Source organism: Oryza brachyantha, chromosome 6 (genome assembly GCF_000231095.2).
Source record: "Oryza brachyantha chromosome 6, ObraRS2, whole genome shotgun sequence".
Classification (NCBI taxonomy): Eukaryota; Viridiplantae; Streptophyta; class Magnoliopsida; order Poales; family Poaceae; genus Oryza; species Oryza brachyantha.
Window position 1 is genome coordinate 17,765,250 of NC_023168.2, and position 13,503 is coordinate 17,778,752.

The 13,503-nt window shown below is 40.6% G+C and overlaps 2 protein-coding genes across 2 annotated transcripts; both read left to right on the forward strand.

Moving 5' to 3' along the window:
- Positions 1-1,379: 1,379 nt before the first annotated feature.
- On the forward strand, positions 1,380-4,391 carry LOC102706572 (amino acid transporter AVT6A-like). Its single transcript, XM_006656212.3, has 6 exons — positions 1,380-1,496; positions 2,115-2,551; positions 2,808-2,960; positions 3,070-3,273; positions 3,352-3,817; positions 3,909-4,391. Exons 2-6 carry the CDS (start codon positions 2,131-2,133, stop codon positions 4,039-4,041), a joined length of 1,377 nt encoding a protein of 458 aa, XP_006656275.1. The 5' UTR covers positions 1,380-1,496; positions 2,115-2,130; the 3' UTR covers positions 4,042-4,391.
- A 4,977-nt stretch (positions 4,392-9,368) lies between these two features.
- On the forward strand, positions 9,369-13,301 carry LOC102705358 (alpha/beta hydrolase domain-containing protein 17C-like). The gene is made up of 6 exons (XM_006657099.3): positions 9,369-9,691; positions 11,592-11,628; positions 11,746-11,982; positions 12,053-12,100; positions 12,438-12,862; positions 13,068-13,301. The coding sequence occupies exons 1-6, from the start codon at positions 9,369-9,371 to the stop codon at positions 13,150-13,152; spliced, it is 1,155 nt and encodes a 384-aa protein (XP_006657162.2). The 3' UTR covers positions 13,153-13,301.
- Positions 13,302-13,503: the final 202 nt, after the last annotated feature.

The window sequence follows — 13,503 nt, forward strand, 5'->3', positions numbered from 1 at the left end:
ACATATATAAATTATATATATTTGTTAGGTAGTAAATATTTTCTCTCCCCAGTGCAAGTGACTTTGGCGGTGGTTTCAATTTTTTTTATTCCAGCTTCTAAGGGGTTGTTTAGTTCGCAAAAATTTTCACCCAAAAACATCCCATCGAATTTTTGGACACCTAAATAGAGTATTAAACATAGATAAAACGAAAAACTAATCTCACAATTATGTGAGAAATCGTGAGACGAATCTTTTGAGCCTAATTAATACGTGATTAGTCATAAGTGCTACGGTAACCCACATGTACTAATGACGGATTAATTAGACTCAAAATATTTGTCTCGCGGTTTACGGGCCAACCGCGAAATTCGGTTTTCATTTGTGTCCGATAATATTTTTCGATATCCGATCAAACGTCTGATGTAACATACAAAAATTTTCATTTCACCAACTAACCACCCCTTGACTTTATCTTAGTCCTTATAATTTTATCAGTTTACGAAGAATTCCAACATTTTATACCAAACCCCCTAAAATGCACAAACAATTATAGAATCTACCAGCTCCCCACTGACAGCCACCACCGCCCCTCCATGCCCTTCCACCGCCTCCCCCCTCCGGCGTCGTCCTCTCCCTGGCGGCGGCGGCGGTGGATGGAGCCCAACGACGGCGTCTCCAGTCCGTGCGGCGGTGGTGGAAGAGCGGCGATGGGGAGGAATTCACGCAGATCCAGGCGACGGCGCGGTTGAGCCCGACGAGGGGCACCAGCGGCGTGGGCGGCAACGGGGCGATGAGCTCACCGGGCGCCGGACGGCGGCCTTCCAGATCGACGCGGCGGCCGCCTGCGCTCCTCCGGGCATGCCCCTCCTAGCTGCGCCCCCACCTCCATCATCCCCTACGCTTCATCCTCCCTGCCTTGGGGGCCGGAGCAAAGCATCCCCCAGTCAGTGCGGTGACCCGAGCTTCACTCTGACGAAGCCACGACACGCAGGAGCACCGTGAATGCCCTCGTCGACATCATCGTCGTCTCCACTCCAATCACTATGAATGGGAGAAACCGCGGCCACCAGCCGCCGTCGCAGGAGCAAGCGAGGAAGAGCAGCGACCAGAGAAACCCAAGACGTCAAGAAAAATAGCAACAGCACCAGAACAGCGGCAGGGTCCAACCCCAATCATTCCATTGGATGCCACCTTGCCCCCACAAGATTCCGAGGACAGCAAGACATGGACGGGATCGCGTCGGCTTCAATTTTTTTCTTTTTTTTTTCATCTCTCTCTGTCACAGTGCGTTGTAGCGGCAAAGAATTGCTGTAGCTCGTGAAAGCGAGAGGTTTGGATCCCAGTGGCTGATTGCCTGGAAGCAGCTCGTCCTTCTCCCTCCCTCCCGGCTACAAAAGGAGCGGGGCCGGAGCCGGGTTGCGGCGAGGCCGCCCTCCACAGGTTCTTCGCATCTTGTCTGGCTCTGCTCCTTGCTCTCCGATTTCAGATCCGGGAGGGGTACTGAGCCTCCAAAGGTATGCCCTTTTCTTTTGATTCCTTTTGCCCTTTCCCTCGTCAGCAGTGAGTTCTTGGTGAGGAGTCTTTGCTTGGATTGGGAATACCGTTTCTTTCCTGCGGCCAAATTGTAGGGAAAATCTCGATCTTGCTGATTGTCCTCCTTTCAGTTTTGGTAGCTGGTTTGTCCGGTGCAATGGTTTTAGGATAAGTTTTGGATGTATATGCTCATTAGCTTGAATTCGGTCGATTTCTTTTGTTGTACAGACACTTTGGTTATCTCTGTGGTTGTGAATTGTGGTGGAAAGGTTGGATTTTGGGCTGAGCTTTAGTTGGCCTAACATGTCCATCGAGCGTGAAAAAAAAAAGAAGACAAAACCTTGCAACATTTTTGATCTCATGTTACCAGGACTTTCTTCCTCTCCATAAGTCCATACCTGCATTTATTCAAAATACGATACATTTATTTGATGGGAGTATTAAAGGTGTACAACATAAAGAAATGGAAACCAAGTTAAAAACTGTCTGATTCAAAGCAAAGTAGATTCATGGTAACAAGTGTTCAACACAAAGCATACTGGGTTGTTCAGATAACAAATCCATTGCCTCAAATATCTGACTGAATCTTTGGCATCCAGGAGAGTAAAAGACATAATGGGTATCAGCAATGAATTGCCAAATGGGAGCCAGCAGATCGTGCAGAAGGAAATACGAGATGAGACAACACCACTTCTGCCGGTCAAGGTGGAGGAAGAGGGGTTTCATGAGTTCAATGGAGCTTCATTCTCCGGGGCTGTTTTCAATTTATCGACCACTATCGTTGGGGCTGGAATTATGGCCTTGCCAGCCAGTATCAAGATGTTGGGCATCATCCCTGGGATTCTGATGATCATCGTTGTGGCGTTGCTCACAGAGGCATCCATTGACATGCTTGTCAGGTGCAGCCATCAGGGCAAGATTACGTCTTATGGGTGGCTTATGGGCGAGGCTTACGGACAGTGGGGGAGGATTGCACTGCAGTCCTCCGTTGTCATAAACAACATTGGCGTGATGATTGTTTACATGATTATCATTGGTATTCCTTCTAGGCTCTGCTGTTACATTTGAACATTTTGAGATGTGCAACCGAAATTTGCTGAGCTTCGACCAACACAAATAATCTAGAGCTCAAGTAAAACATCTTTTATTCTTAGTGTAGTTAACCCGGTGCAAAAAAAAAAAAATGTAGTGAAAAACCCATAGGATAGTCCTCCTAATTAACACTTGCCTTTAAGACAGACAACTTTATTTGTCCTGAGCTGAAACTGATATTGGTTCTTAACTGTAAATAGGTGATGTATTATCTGGAACATCATCAACCGGTGTTCACCATCGTGGTATACTTGAGGGCTGGTTTGGAGCTCATTTCTGGAATTCACGTGCCATTGTTCTTCTTGTGACTACCCTTTTCGTGTTTGCTCCATTGGTGAGCTTTAAACGTTTGGGTATGTCTTAATGCTTTTATGTTGGTAAAGAAAAGTATCTTTCGTTTTATTCGATATTATTGGTAGCATGGTGTTACTCATATATCTTTTCAATTGTCATGCCTTGTAGATTCGTTGAGATATACTTCTGCCCTATCAGTTGCTCTTGCTGTGGTTTTCGTCGTCATTACTGCTGGAATTGCTATCATCAAACTCATCAATGGAACTGTAGCGATGCCCAAACTTTTTCCAGAACTGGATGGTCTTAGTTCCATCTGGAAGCTCTTCACGGCTGTCCCTGTTCTTGTCACTGCATACATCTGCCATTACAATGGTATGTGCTCACAATGCTCAGACTTTCTTTAAGTATTCAATAATCTGATGTCTAAATGCACTTTCTCATGATTCACAGTTCACAGCATTGACAATGAGCTTGAAGACAGAACACAAATTAAACCTATTGTGCGAACATCCCTGTTCCTCTGCTCCAGTGTTTACATCGCTACAAGTTTCTTTGCATATCTCCTCTTTGGCGAGGGTACTCTAGATGATGTCCTCGCCAATTTTGATGCAAACCTTGGCATTCCATTTAGTTCTCTCTTTGATGATATAGTGAGAGTGAGCTATGCTGCCCACGTCATGCTTGTCTTTCCCATTGTCTTCTTTGCACTTAGGCTCAACTTGGATGGACTACTCTTCCCCACATCAAGGCACATTTCTCGTGACAACAAGAGATTTGCCATCATCACCATCACACTTCTCACAGTAATTTATCTCGCTGCCATCTTCATACCGAGCATTTGGGATGCATTCCAGTTTACTGGTGCCACTGCTGCTGTCCTGATTGGTTTCATATTTCCTGCCATGGTTATACTTAGGTAACTAAATTATGTAGTATATATTCCCTCTGTGTTCATGCATTTTCATATGGGCGCATAACACTCCGGCTTTATTTCTTTTTTTCTCTAGGGATCCTTATGGAATTGCATCCAAGCGTGACAAGATCTTGGCTGTAACCATGATTGTGCTTGCTGTTCTCTCCAATTCTGTTGCTCTATACAGTGATACAATGAATATCTTCCGTAAGAAAGAGGTGGCCTGAATGTCCAACTCCAAAGGAGTGGTGGCAAACATCAATGATGCAGGAATCGCGGCTTCACATCAGAAGACTCAGATATCGTGGAAGGAAATGATTTCCTGGAATCCAGCGAAAGAAGATGATTTGTTCATCAGCATTTGAAGTTCCAGTCACCTGAAAGAATTGGATGGTTCAATCTGTGTGGTTTCTTGTGTAAACCGGCTCAAATTCGAGTTGAGCTGCTCGCGGTATATGTATTGTCGTCTGCTTGTATCCATAAGCAATGTATGGCTTCAGAAAGCCTGCTTTACAATAATGTACAGTTTTGAAAATATTTGAGATGAGTCTATGTGAACCTGAACGCAGTGTCGAAATATCACTTATTCACTTTTGTATCAAGTTCGTACCTGTTTGAATTAATTTGTTAAGATAGTCTAGATTATTAAAAAAATATGTTTTCCAATGATGTTGAAAAGTAGCATTGAGGTATCAAATATGATACTCCAAACATTTCGACCACATTGTGCAATGTACAACTCTACAGCATGTGCTCTATGCAATATTTTCATCACCCTGCATCGGTGTATACCGTGTACCAATCTTAGAACTGCACATTGAGTTCAGAAAGAATGACCCATCGCACTACTTATCTTTGCCTTCTGCAGGTGACCAAGAGATAACAAGCTCAGCTGGATCTCTCTTCGTTTTGAAAGGTCAAGGCTTCAGGCAATCAACAAAGCAAAATAGCAAATTATGAATTCCTGGACCCAATCATCTGCTAACAGCTGGCTGATGTGAGGGACCCTTGAAAGAAACATTGCTGTTTGTCTCACGTTTTTTTTGGGTTAATATTCTTGTGTTTGGATACTTGGTATCACATCCAGCCAATGGGCACAATGACAGAATCCTAGAATCCCTAGTTGTGATAGGCTTATCTTTTCAGTCACTGACAAATTACGCCTGATACTAGCAAAATTGCACTCTTAGACACTTGATTAATATATGATTGATGAGTTTGAATCAGAGGAAATTCCTGGCGTAGAGACAACTAATTTAGGTATGATTATGGTGAACAAATTGCGGCTGGAGTGTTTAGAGCCACAAGTTTATGCGTTGGACAAGAATGATTCAGAGATCAATTCAGAGAGGGGCCCAAATGATATTTCCCTGAACAATATTTTACTCTGATTTGCAGGTTAGCAGAGAATTGTTTTAGGGTTTCTTCTCTACGTCAATCTACAGCACTCAGTTGGCGTGAACAATCAATCGCCTGGTTTTCATTACGTCACTTGGAGAAACAATTGTGCTCCCACTTGTCCACCTTGTCAATGTCGTAGGTCTCATCAGAAAGTAAAAGAACATTAGGGATTTTCAAGTGGTAATTGTTTGGTTTTTTGAGCGAGAAAAAAGAAATGGGGGTACTTGTAAATGAAATATAATTTATAAATAAAATTTTTATATATGTGTTTTTAATGATCTAAAAGCAAATGTTAAAAAATAAACTACATGAAAAACCTTGAAATCAACTTTTAATTTTAAGTTGAAATTTTAAATTTTAGCTTATAGTTATAAACAAAAGTGAAAATATGAGGTTCGGAAATTAGAATGTTTGACTGTATAGAGCATTTAGCCAATTTAATTCAGCCATAGATAACAACCTAACATCTGAATGCAAATTGGAATGCGTGAATTTTACAAAACTTTTAGAGGAAGTAGTTTAATTCCTACAAAAAATCCTTCATGATTTCCGCAGTCCAAAGGTTCAATAAGAACAGGAAGATTTCTGTACTGAACAGTTAACAAACTAGAAACTAAAGGACTTCACTGTAGTACAGACCATAGTATTAGTGCACTGAATGTGGAAATAGGCAGATTCTGCTTAACTGGGCTTGCAAATTACTACTACTACTTCTTCTATACAGCAGACTGACAAGATTTGAGTTTGTTGGGATCTGCATTCAGTAGGACAAGAATCAATTATTTGATCTTACTTATCAGGGCAAGAATATGACATGTGTGTCCTTTTCATTTCATGGTGTATAAACACAATTATTGCTTCTTGAGAAAGTGGGTCACTGCCTGCTTAGCGGTGTTGCTGCCAAGATTAGTTGTAAGGACTGTAACTTCCATGCATTTTGGAGAAACAAAGGACCTCTCCAACTTGTCTATCACTCTATCATACATTCATACTGGCAACTAGACGGATACAGAACATGTCTCGTACAAATTTAATTGGCTGTGTGAATCTTATTACATCACTTCTATTATCTAGTGATTTAGTTGCAAACCTTTTCCAAGATAAGGAAAGCTTAATTGATCTAAACAAGTTACATCAAGCTGATACAACGTTTCTTCCCTCTGCAGATCAGTTGCAATCTATTCCCTGCTATGCAATTTCAACAATATTCATCGTTGCTCTGCAAATTCGCATCAATGGTTGAACTGCAATTGGACTGAGCACATAAGCACATTCCACAGCCGCCTATATGCCATATTTTCAAAGGGAACTCTCTGGTGCATTTTACTTGTAGTATTATATCATCAGTATAAAAAGAGTATTTTTTACTTTGTTAATTACTTGATTAGGAGTATTTTGTAATTTTGTTTTTTTAAATAAAAATCATAATAAAAAGAACAATATTACCCCATTAAATTTCTACGACACCTAATATTATTGGTAGTATAGTTTAATCGCAGTCGCCTGATACAAATAGATCAACGGTATGGATTAAATTCTACTACCAGTAAAATACACCAGAGCCAACCCCATTTTCAAATACAATCATCTGTTGTCTGTACTGATCATTGACATGTGAATTTGAAGTCCCTTTTTTCTCAGGAACACAAGACTTTTTCAGTAAGACATTTCACATGCGTTACCCCGGTGTCTTCAGCTTCACACATCAGGCCAGGTTTCACTGCTGTAATCAAGGCTTCCAATTGAAGTTAAACACTGTCTTTCATTTCACTTTAAGCACTAATAGACCTGTAATTTCTTTTGCATCTAGCAGAGCTGGTTGTTGAGATGTGAAGCATCTATCTACCATTAAAATTGCTCTCCTGAATCTCCAACGAGACGCGTGGCAGTAACATGCAGCCCCGTGGCTTATGCTTCACATTACGCATTTGTTTATGCTAAAACAAAGCTTGATTACTCCATTTAGCTTCCAGATCGAAGCTTTCAGGATGAACGAGATGCGTGCGTACGTAACATGCGAACCTCGTTACCGGATCTCGTCGCCAGTTAAAGCTTAAACAAGTCTCCTTAAGAAACTTAACTATTCTTAACTGAATTCTGTGTTCATATACATGTCTACCGAAAATGACACCCTGTTTGAGAGTTCAGAAGAGAGAAGAATCAATTCACAATATTAAGGGGCGTTTGTTTCTAGAGACTAAAGTTTATTCCCTAGTCACATCGGATGTTTGGACATTTATTATAAATATTATTATAAATAGTAAACGTAGACTATTAATAAAACTCATCTATAATCTTGGACTAATTCGTGAGACGAATCTAATGAGCCTAATTAATCCATGATTAGTCTATGTGATGCTACAGTAAACATTTGCTAATTATGGATTAATTAGGCTTAAAAATTCGTTTAGCGGATTAGCTCTCATTTATGAAATTAGTTTTTTTATTAGTCTATATTTAATACTTCAAATTAGTGTCCAAACATCCGATATGACATGAGACTAAAAAGTTTAGCCCATCTACATAATCCCTAAGTCTTATAATTCAAGACATATACGTAGGGCAAACAATGAGCTCTTAACCTTTTCCAAGAGGATAAATTTAATATTTAACACTTTGTTCATTATCAATTATTTATATTAATACATATGGGTAGAACACGTGAAACTAAATGTGTGAATAACAGTGGACTCGAATATCGAATAATCGAACCTCAATTTACGACGAAAGGTCGGAAAAATCAAACGCGTCGTCCTAATGAGACCCTACAAAACAGTTGATCGATCTGTCAGGTGGGGCCCAGCACGAGTGGGCCCACATGGAAGTGAGATGCGTTTAGCAGTAGCTTTGCCGTTAGCAGAGAGAGAGACATGCAAAGGCGACAACTATCCTAATCCTTTTCAGAAAGCAATGGCGTAACGCCCCCACCGGCATGAATGAGGTTACATGAATGAGGTTAGGCTTAAGCTAAAGCTAAGCTAAGCTAAGCTTAATTAGTTGCTTCACATGCTGGCTTTCCGCATCTTCGTCATGGCTGTCGCCAAGATTGGTGCCTCAACTTGCTCTTGTTTAGGGCTCAACTTTAAAGCTTCAAACTTTTTATTTTTTTGATTCTGTTGAGTTTTAACTTTGAATTCGCATGTAAAGTGTATGTCGATTGCACAACTATGGGGAAACTAATGGTCCAAACGAACGCATTTTTACATGATTTTTGTAATTTTCGGTTGGGGTAAGGAGGCAGCCTCATCTTCTTTGCAGATTAATTTTTTTGACTTAATCATTGGATCTCTGAATATGGGTTATTCTTCATAAACTTGGTTTACAGGACCTATCAGTTGCTATGTGTCAAACGTTTAGAAAAAAGTGGTCTAGGAATGGAATAAAAGGTGGCGATCTAATCATCCGATTGAAATATTGAATTGATAGTACTTGGCACTTTATGTAATCTTTTACTTTTCTAACTTTGTGAGTGTATTGTATATTTGGTTGTGGGTATCTTAGGTATATATATAACTTTTTTAACTTAAGTATTTCAAGATATCATATTTTTTAGTGTAAAAATTTAGTATATCAAGATACTTTTTAAGTATGATAAAAATACCATATATATAAGTTACATATAGGTCCTAAGTGCTTTTACCGGTATGATTTGATATTAAATGAGTACAATAAATAATTCTGTTAACTAAAATGAGTCTAAATTCAAAGTTAATAAATTATCATGAAATGGCATAGTAAGCTAACTGGTACCACTAGTTAACTTTGGAATCTCATCATTTAGGCATATAAAAATTACAAATGCTCTAAGCCTCCAACTAATTCCTCTTTTGCTCCTTAAAACTTTTCTTTTTGTGAGAAGCTTAATCCCTCCTTTAATCAAAATCATTAGCGTTCAACTATTTCGCGCTGCTGCCGTTGTCGCCGTTTCACCTTTTCCTCTCCGATCGCCGCAGCTTCCGCGAAGAAGACGCCATTAAAAAACCGAGCTTTCCACGCCCAAGGCAAAAGCATCTCGAGCGCAGCTCGAGCCACGCGCGCCACCGCCGCCCCCCGAACCCTAGCCAGCGGGAAGAAGCAGCAGCAGCAGCGGGTTCTTCTTCTTCTTCTTCCTCACTGCATTGCCCCGGCGGCGAGAGAGGGAGAGAGGAGAGGAATGGGGGCGGTGGCCTCCACGGTGGCGGCGCGCTTCGCCTTCTTCCCGCCGGCCCCGCCGTCGTACGGCGTGGAGCCGCCGCCGTCGCCGGCCGCGGCGGCGGCGGACGGGGCGGTGGTGGAGCTGAGCGGGGTGCCGCGGCGGGCCGGCGTGGAGGCGCGGCGGCTGCCGACGAAGCGGGGCACGGAGGTGGTGGCCATGCACGTGCGGCAGCCAGGGGCGCGCCTCACGCTGCTCTACTCCCACGGCAACGCCGCCGACCTCGGCCAGATGTTCGAGCTCTTCGTCGAGCTCAGCTCCCACCTCAACGTCAACCTCATGGGGTACGCCACGCCACCGCCACGCCACGAGCTTCTTGGATTGGATTGGATCGGACTGGAGCATGATCTTCTTTGTTATCATTGCGTTATGATGCTACTAGGTTGCTTAATTCGTGCAAAAGTCTGGATCTTTGAGCGATCGTTTCCATTACGCTCACGAATCAGGATGGCATCAGGAGCACGTTTGGGATCCTGGCATGGATCGGTAGGAATTTTTGGGGCTTTCCAACTGTTTCAGTTTGCATTTTAATTTAGAGTTATATATGCAGGCCCGGTGCCATTGGCCTTGTTTTAGTTTGAATAAATGCACTATGCGATGCTGTCTGTTTTTCGTTCTAGATTAGTTGGCAAAAATTTGATGGAAGTTTCTTAATATTCAAGGCCGTGCTTGCAACTGGTTTTATATTTGCAGAAGGTGGCGATTGTTACAGTTGCTATTCATAATTCTCTTAAGTGTTGGGTTATGGGGGTCTAGTCTTGGAGGGTTCATGTGTTGTTGTATCGGTTCAAAAGTAGAGAGTTATCCGGCTGTGTGGTTCAAAAGTAGAGGCTATTTTGGTGAATAATTGGTGGATTTGATTGAAGTGATGATTATTTTTGAACTAAATTTTAGGCTGACTGGAAAGTTTGGATGCTAGTGTGCTGTCCTAGAGATGGGTGGGGTGGGGACTGGGGATGTCTGCGTCGTTTCAGTACTAGTCTGCTAGGATATATGGATCTTGGAAAGGGGAGGAAGAGTGAACATTTTTATATCAGAGATATTAGTCCGAAACCCTGGATCAGGTGCTAAATGTCTCAATTGATATTATGGGACCGGTGCATTACATGTAGTGTAAACAAATTTAGTTGCCATCTTTGATATAAATTTGAATACTTCATTGGTGTCTATCAAAGAATTTGTAAGATGATAATACTGAGTTCTTTGATTATGTGCCTTGTGGTGCCTTTTGTGATGTGCATTGAGTGAAACTAAAACTAATTTTATGCTATGGTTTTTATTGGACTTAAACTGTTAATACTTAATGGTATGCTATACCATTTCTGCTGTTCATACAGTAGTGAGAAATTGAGTTTCAAAACCAGTTAAGTTTAATCATAGATTTCGTAATATTGCAATTTGTTTTCTAATATTGCTAAAATTGTAGGGCATTTTAAGACCATGTACACCATTTAGATGTAGGGTAGTGGATAGTTTGATTCTTTATTATGCAATTTAAACGAAATACATGCCTACTCAGTGGGTTCTTCAATGAACTTCCCACTTTGGGCTAGTTTGATTAGATCTATAATCCATTGGCTCTTCAGGATTCAATTCTGGGACTATGGGGTTTTGTTTCTACTTTAGGTGTTCTAGTGAATAATAAATGCTCGCAATGTTGTCTGTTAGCTTCCCTTCCAGACATGCACTTTAGCAGGGTTAGGTTTTTAGTGAGGTAATTAGGTGTATTTGATCCCACAACTGTGTTTAATGGATAGGCTGCCAGATAAGCTGTTTGTTGGAGGCATTAGATGGTTACCTGGATTTAACACTTACAAATTATAATCAATTTCTAGTCTTATCTTCGATCAATTGGTGCATTCTGTGCCTCCCATTCAAATACTCAGATTGGTCATTTTTTCCTAGTTAGGAATACAAAAAAAAAAAAAAATCATCATCAAGTTTTTCTGGTAGGGATCTAGTTGTGTCTATTATACTGTTACTTTGATATGATGGCAGTTACAATTAGTTGATTTGGAATTTTGGATGATCACACATTATCCACATAGGTTGCTTAAATCACTATTTTATGAATGATATACAAGCTTCAATTGATATCTTCCTAAGTCCTAGTCATGCTTCCTTCAGTTTATAAGCCTCGCTGATATCTTAACATAAAGTAACTTTGTATTTTTCTTTTTACAGTTATGATTATTCTGGTTATGGGCAATCATCAGGGAAGGTATAAACTCATCCTTTTTTAGGAAAGTGTTTTTCCTCTTCCTTTTTGTCCATTTCCTTTTATTTCAGTGAATTCCTAAGTTTTAACTGATGGATTTATTTTTCTCTCATGCTGCAGCCAAGCGAGCAGAACACTTATGCTGATATAGAGGCTGCCTATAGGTGTCTAGTAGAAACTTATGGAGCCACAGAGGAAAACATCATTCTATATGGTCAATCAGTTGGCAGTGGCCCTACTTTGGATTTGGCATCTCGTTTACCTCATTTGAGAGCAGTTGTTCTACATAGTCCTATTTTATCTGGCTTAAGAGTTATGTATCCTGTAAAGCATACATACTGGTTTGACATATATAAGGTGATAACCACTTCTTTGTTTATGTCAATTTGAACTTTGCTAGATCTAATATATACTTGTGTATTTGCAGAATATCGATAAAGTTCCATTGGTCAAATGTCCTGTATTAGTAATCCATGTGAGTATTCTGCTAATATAATTTTTAGCATAAAGCCGTTAAATTTGACCACTATATCATTTTCTTGGAATACTTCACAACGCACATCAAGTTGAAAATTTATTGTTTTCTTTTCACTGACATTGGTAAAATCCTCTTGCTCAACTTTGTATGTCAACAAAATGAGTATTTCCTGATCAGGCATAATCTTTGATCCATTGTTACTCACACCTGCAATTGTTCTCCGATAACTGTTTCTATTTTTATATCCTGGTTATGATGTTTTGGTTGAAAATGACTATTGAGTAGCTACATATATACACATATTTTCAAACAGTTTAAAATCATGTATCTGCAGGGTACAGCTGATGAGGTTGTTGACTGTTCTCATGGGAGGGCACTGTGGGAACTCTCTAAAGTAAAATATGAGCCTCTGTGGGTCAAAGGTGGAAACCACTGTAATCTGGAACTCTATCCAGAATACATCAAGCACCTAAAAAAGTTTATCACAGCCATCGAGAAATTACCACCTGCAAAGGATGAATCCGCAGAGAGTTCAGGTCCTTCAGATCCTTGTCAAACAGGATCAGAGAGCTCAAGAAATAGCACGGATGTAAAGGATAAATCGAGGTCAAGCATTGATCACAGGCATAGCATTGATAGACGGGAGAAGCCAAGGGGAAGCATAGATAGGAGAGATAAAAGCAGAAAGAGTATAGATCATCCTGACAAGCCGAGGGCTAGTGTGGATCAACCTGACAGGCCACGGAAAAGCATCGATCGGTCAGTATAGTCTTATTGCCCTGCTTTTTTTTTTCACGTTATTTTGTGGGTTTCTGTTTTTGTTTTTTAGAGAATGTTATTTTTACCCAGCCTCTATATCCAACTGTATATATGCAGCCATATTAACCTTGGGTAGTACTTAGATCACTGCAACCATCAGACTACATGCCCTTTGATTGACTCTTACAAACCATTTCTGTGACAGCTTTGGAGGGATGATGAGATCCATGACGTCTGTCAAATTGTGCAATATTGACTGCTTCAAAGTAACTTATGCTTCCGGGAGCTGAAAAGGTTAGTGTTTGTGAGTCATCTGTATTTACTCCGTTTTGCATTCTTTTGTTTGTTTGTGGCTGTGGAAGGTGTATTGTTTTGGCTGAGGGCTTGTCTTCCTTCTTCTTGAGTTGTTTCTTGAAAAGAAATGGCCATTCGTTCCCAACCCTTTTTGAGTTTTTTTCAAGCCATTCTTTTGTTGAGTTCAAGAAAGCTACTGCTGTGGAGCTCCAAGGATCACCGTTCTTACAAAAGATGTACATATTTTGCTGTATCATTACACTGTCCTGGTTTTCTTCCACAAGGAAACAGTTAATGTGATCTAACGAAACTGGGAATTTTGTTGTCCCTCTCTGAGTATTGTCTTG

Excerpts from the sequence above, each read along its gene's own strand:
- LOC102705358 (XM_006657099.3), top strand. The coding sequence starts at position 9,369 with ATGGGGGCGGTGGCCTCCACGGTGGCGGCGCGCTTCGCCTTCTTCCCG. Across the intron at positions 12,101-12,437 it reads GTCCTGTATTAGTAATCCAT|GGTACAGCTGATGAGGTTGT; the intron begins GTGAGTATTCTG and ends ATGTATCTGCAG. Across the intron at positions 12,863-13,067 it reads CCACGGAAAAGCATCGATCG|CTTTGGAGGGATGATGAGAT; the intron begins GTCAGTATAGTC and ends TTTCTGTGACAG.
- LOC102706572 (XM_006656212.3), top strand. The coding sequence starts at position 2,131 with ATGGGTATCAGCAATGAATTGCCAAATGGGAGCCAGCAGATCGTGCAG. Across the intron at positions 2,961-3,069 it reads GGTGAGCTTTAAACGTTTGG|ATTCGTTGAGATATACTTCT; the intron begins GTATGTCTTAAT and ends CATGCCTTGTAG. Across the intron at positions 3,274-3,351 it reads ATACATCTGCCATTACAATG|TTCACAGCATTGACAATGAG; the intron begins GTATGTGCTCAC and ends CATGATTCACAG.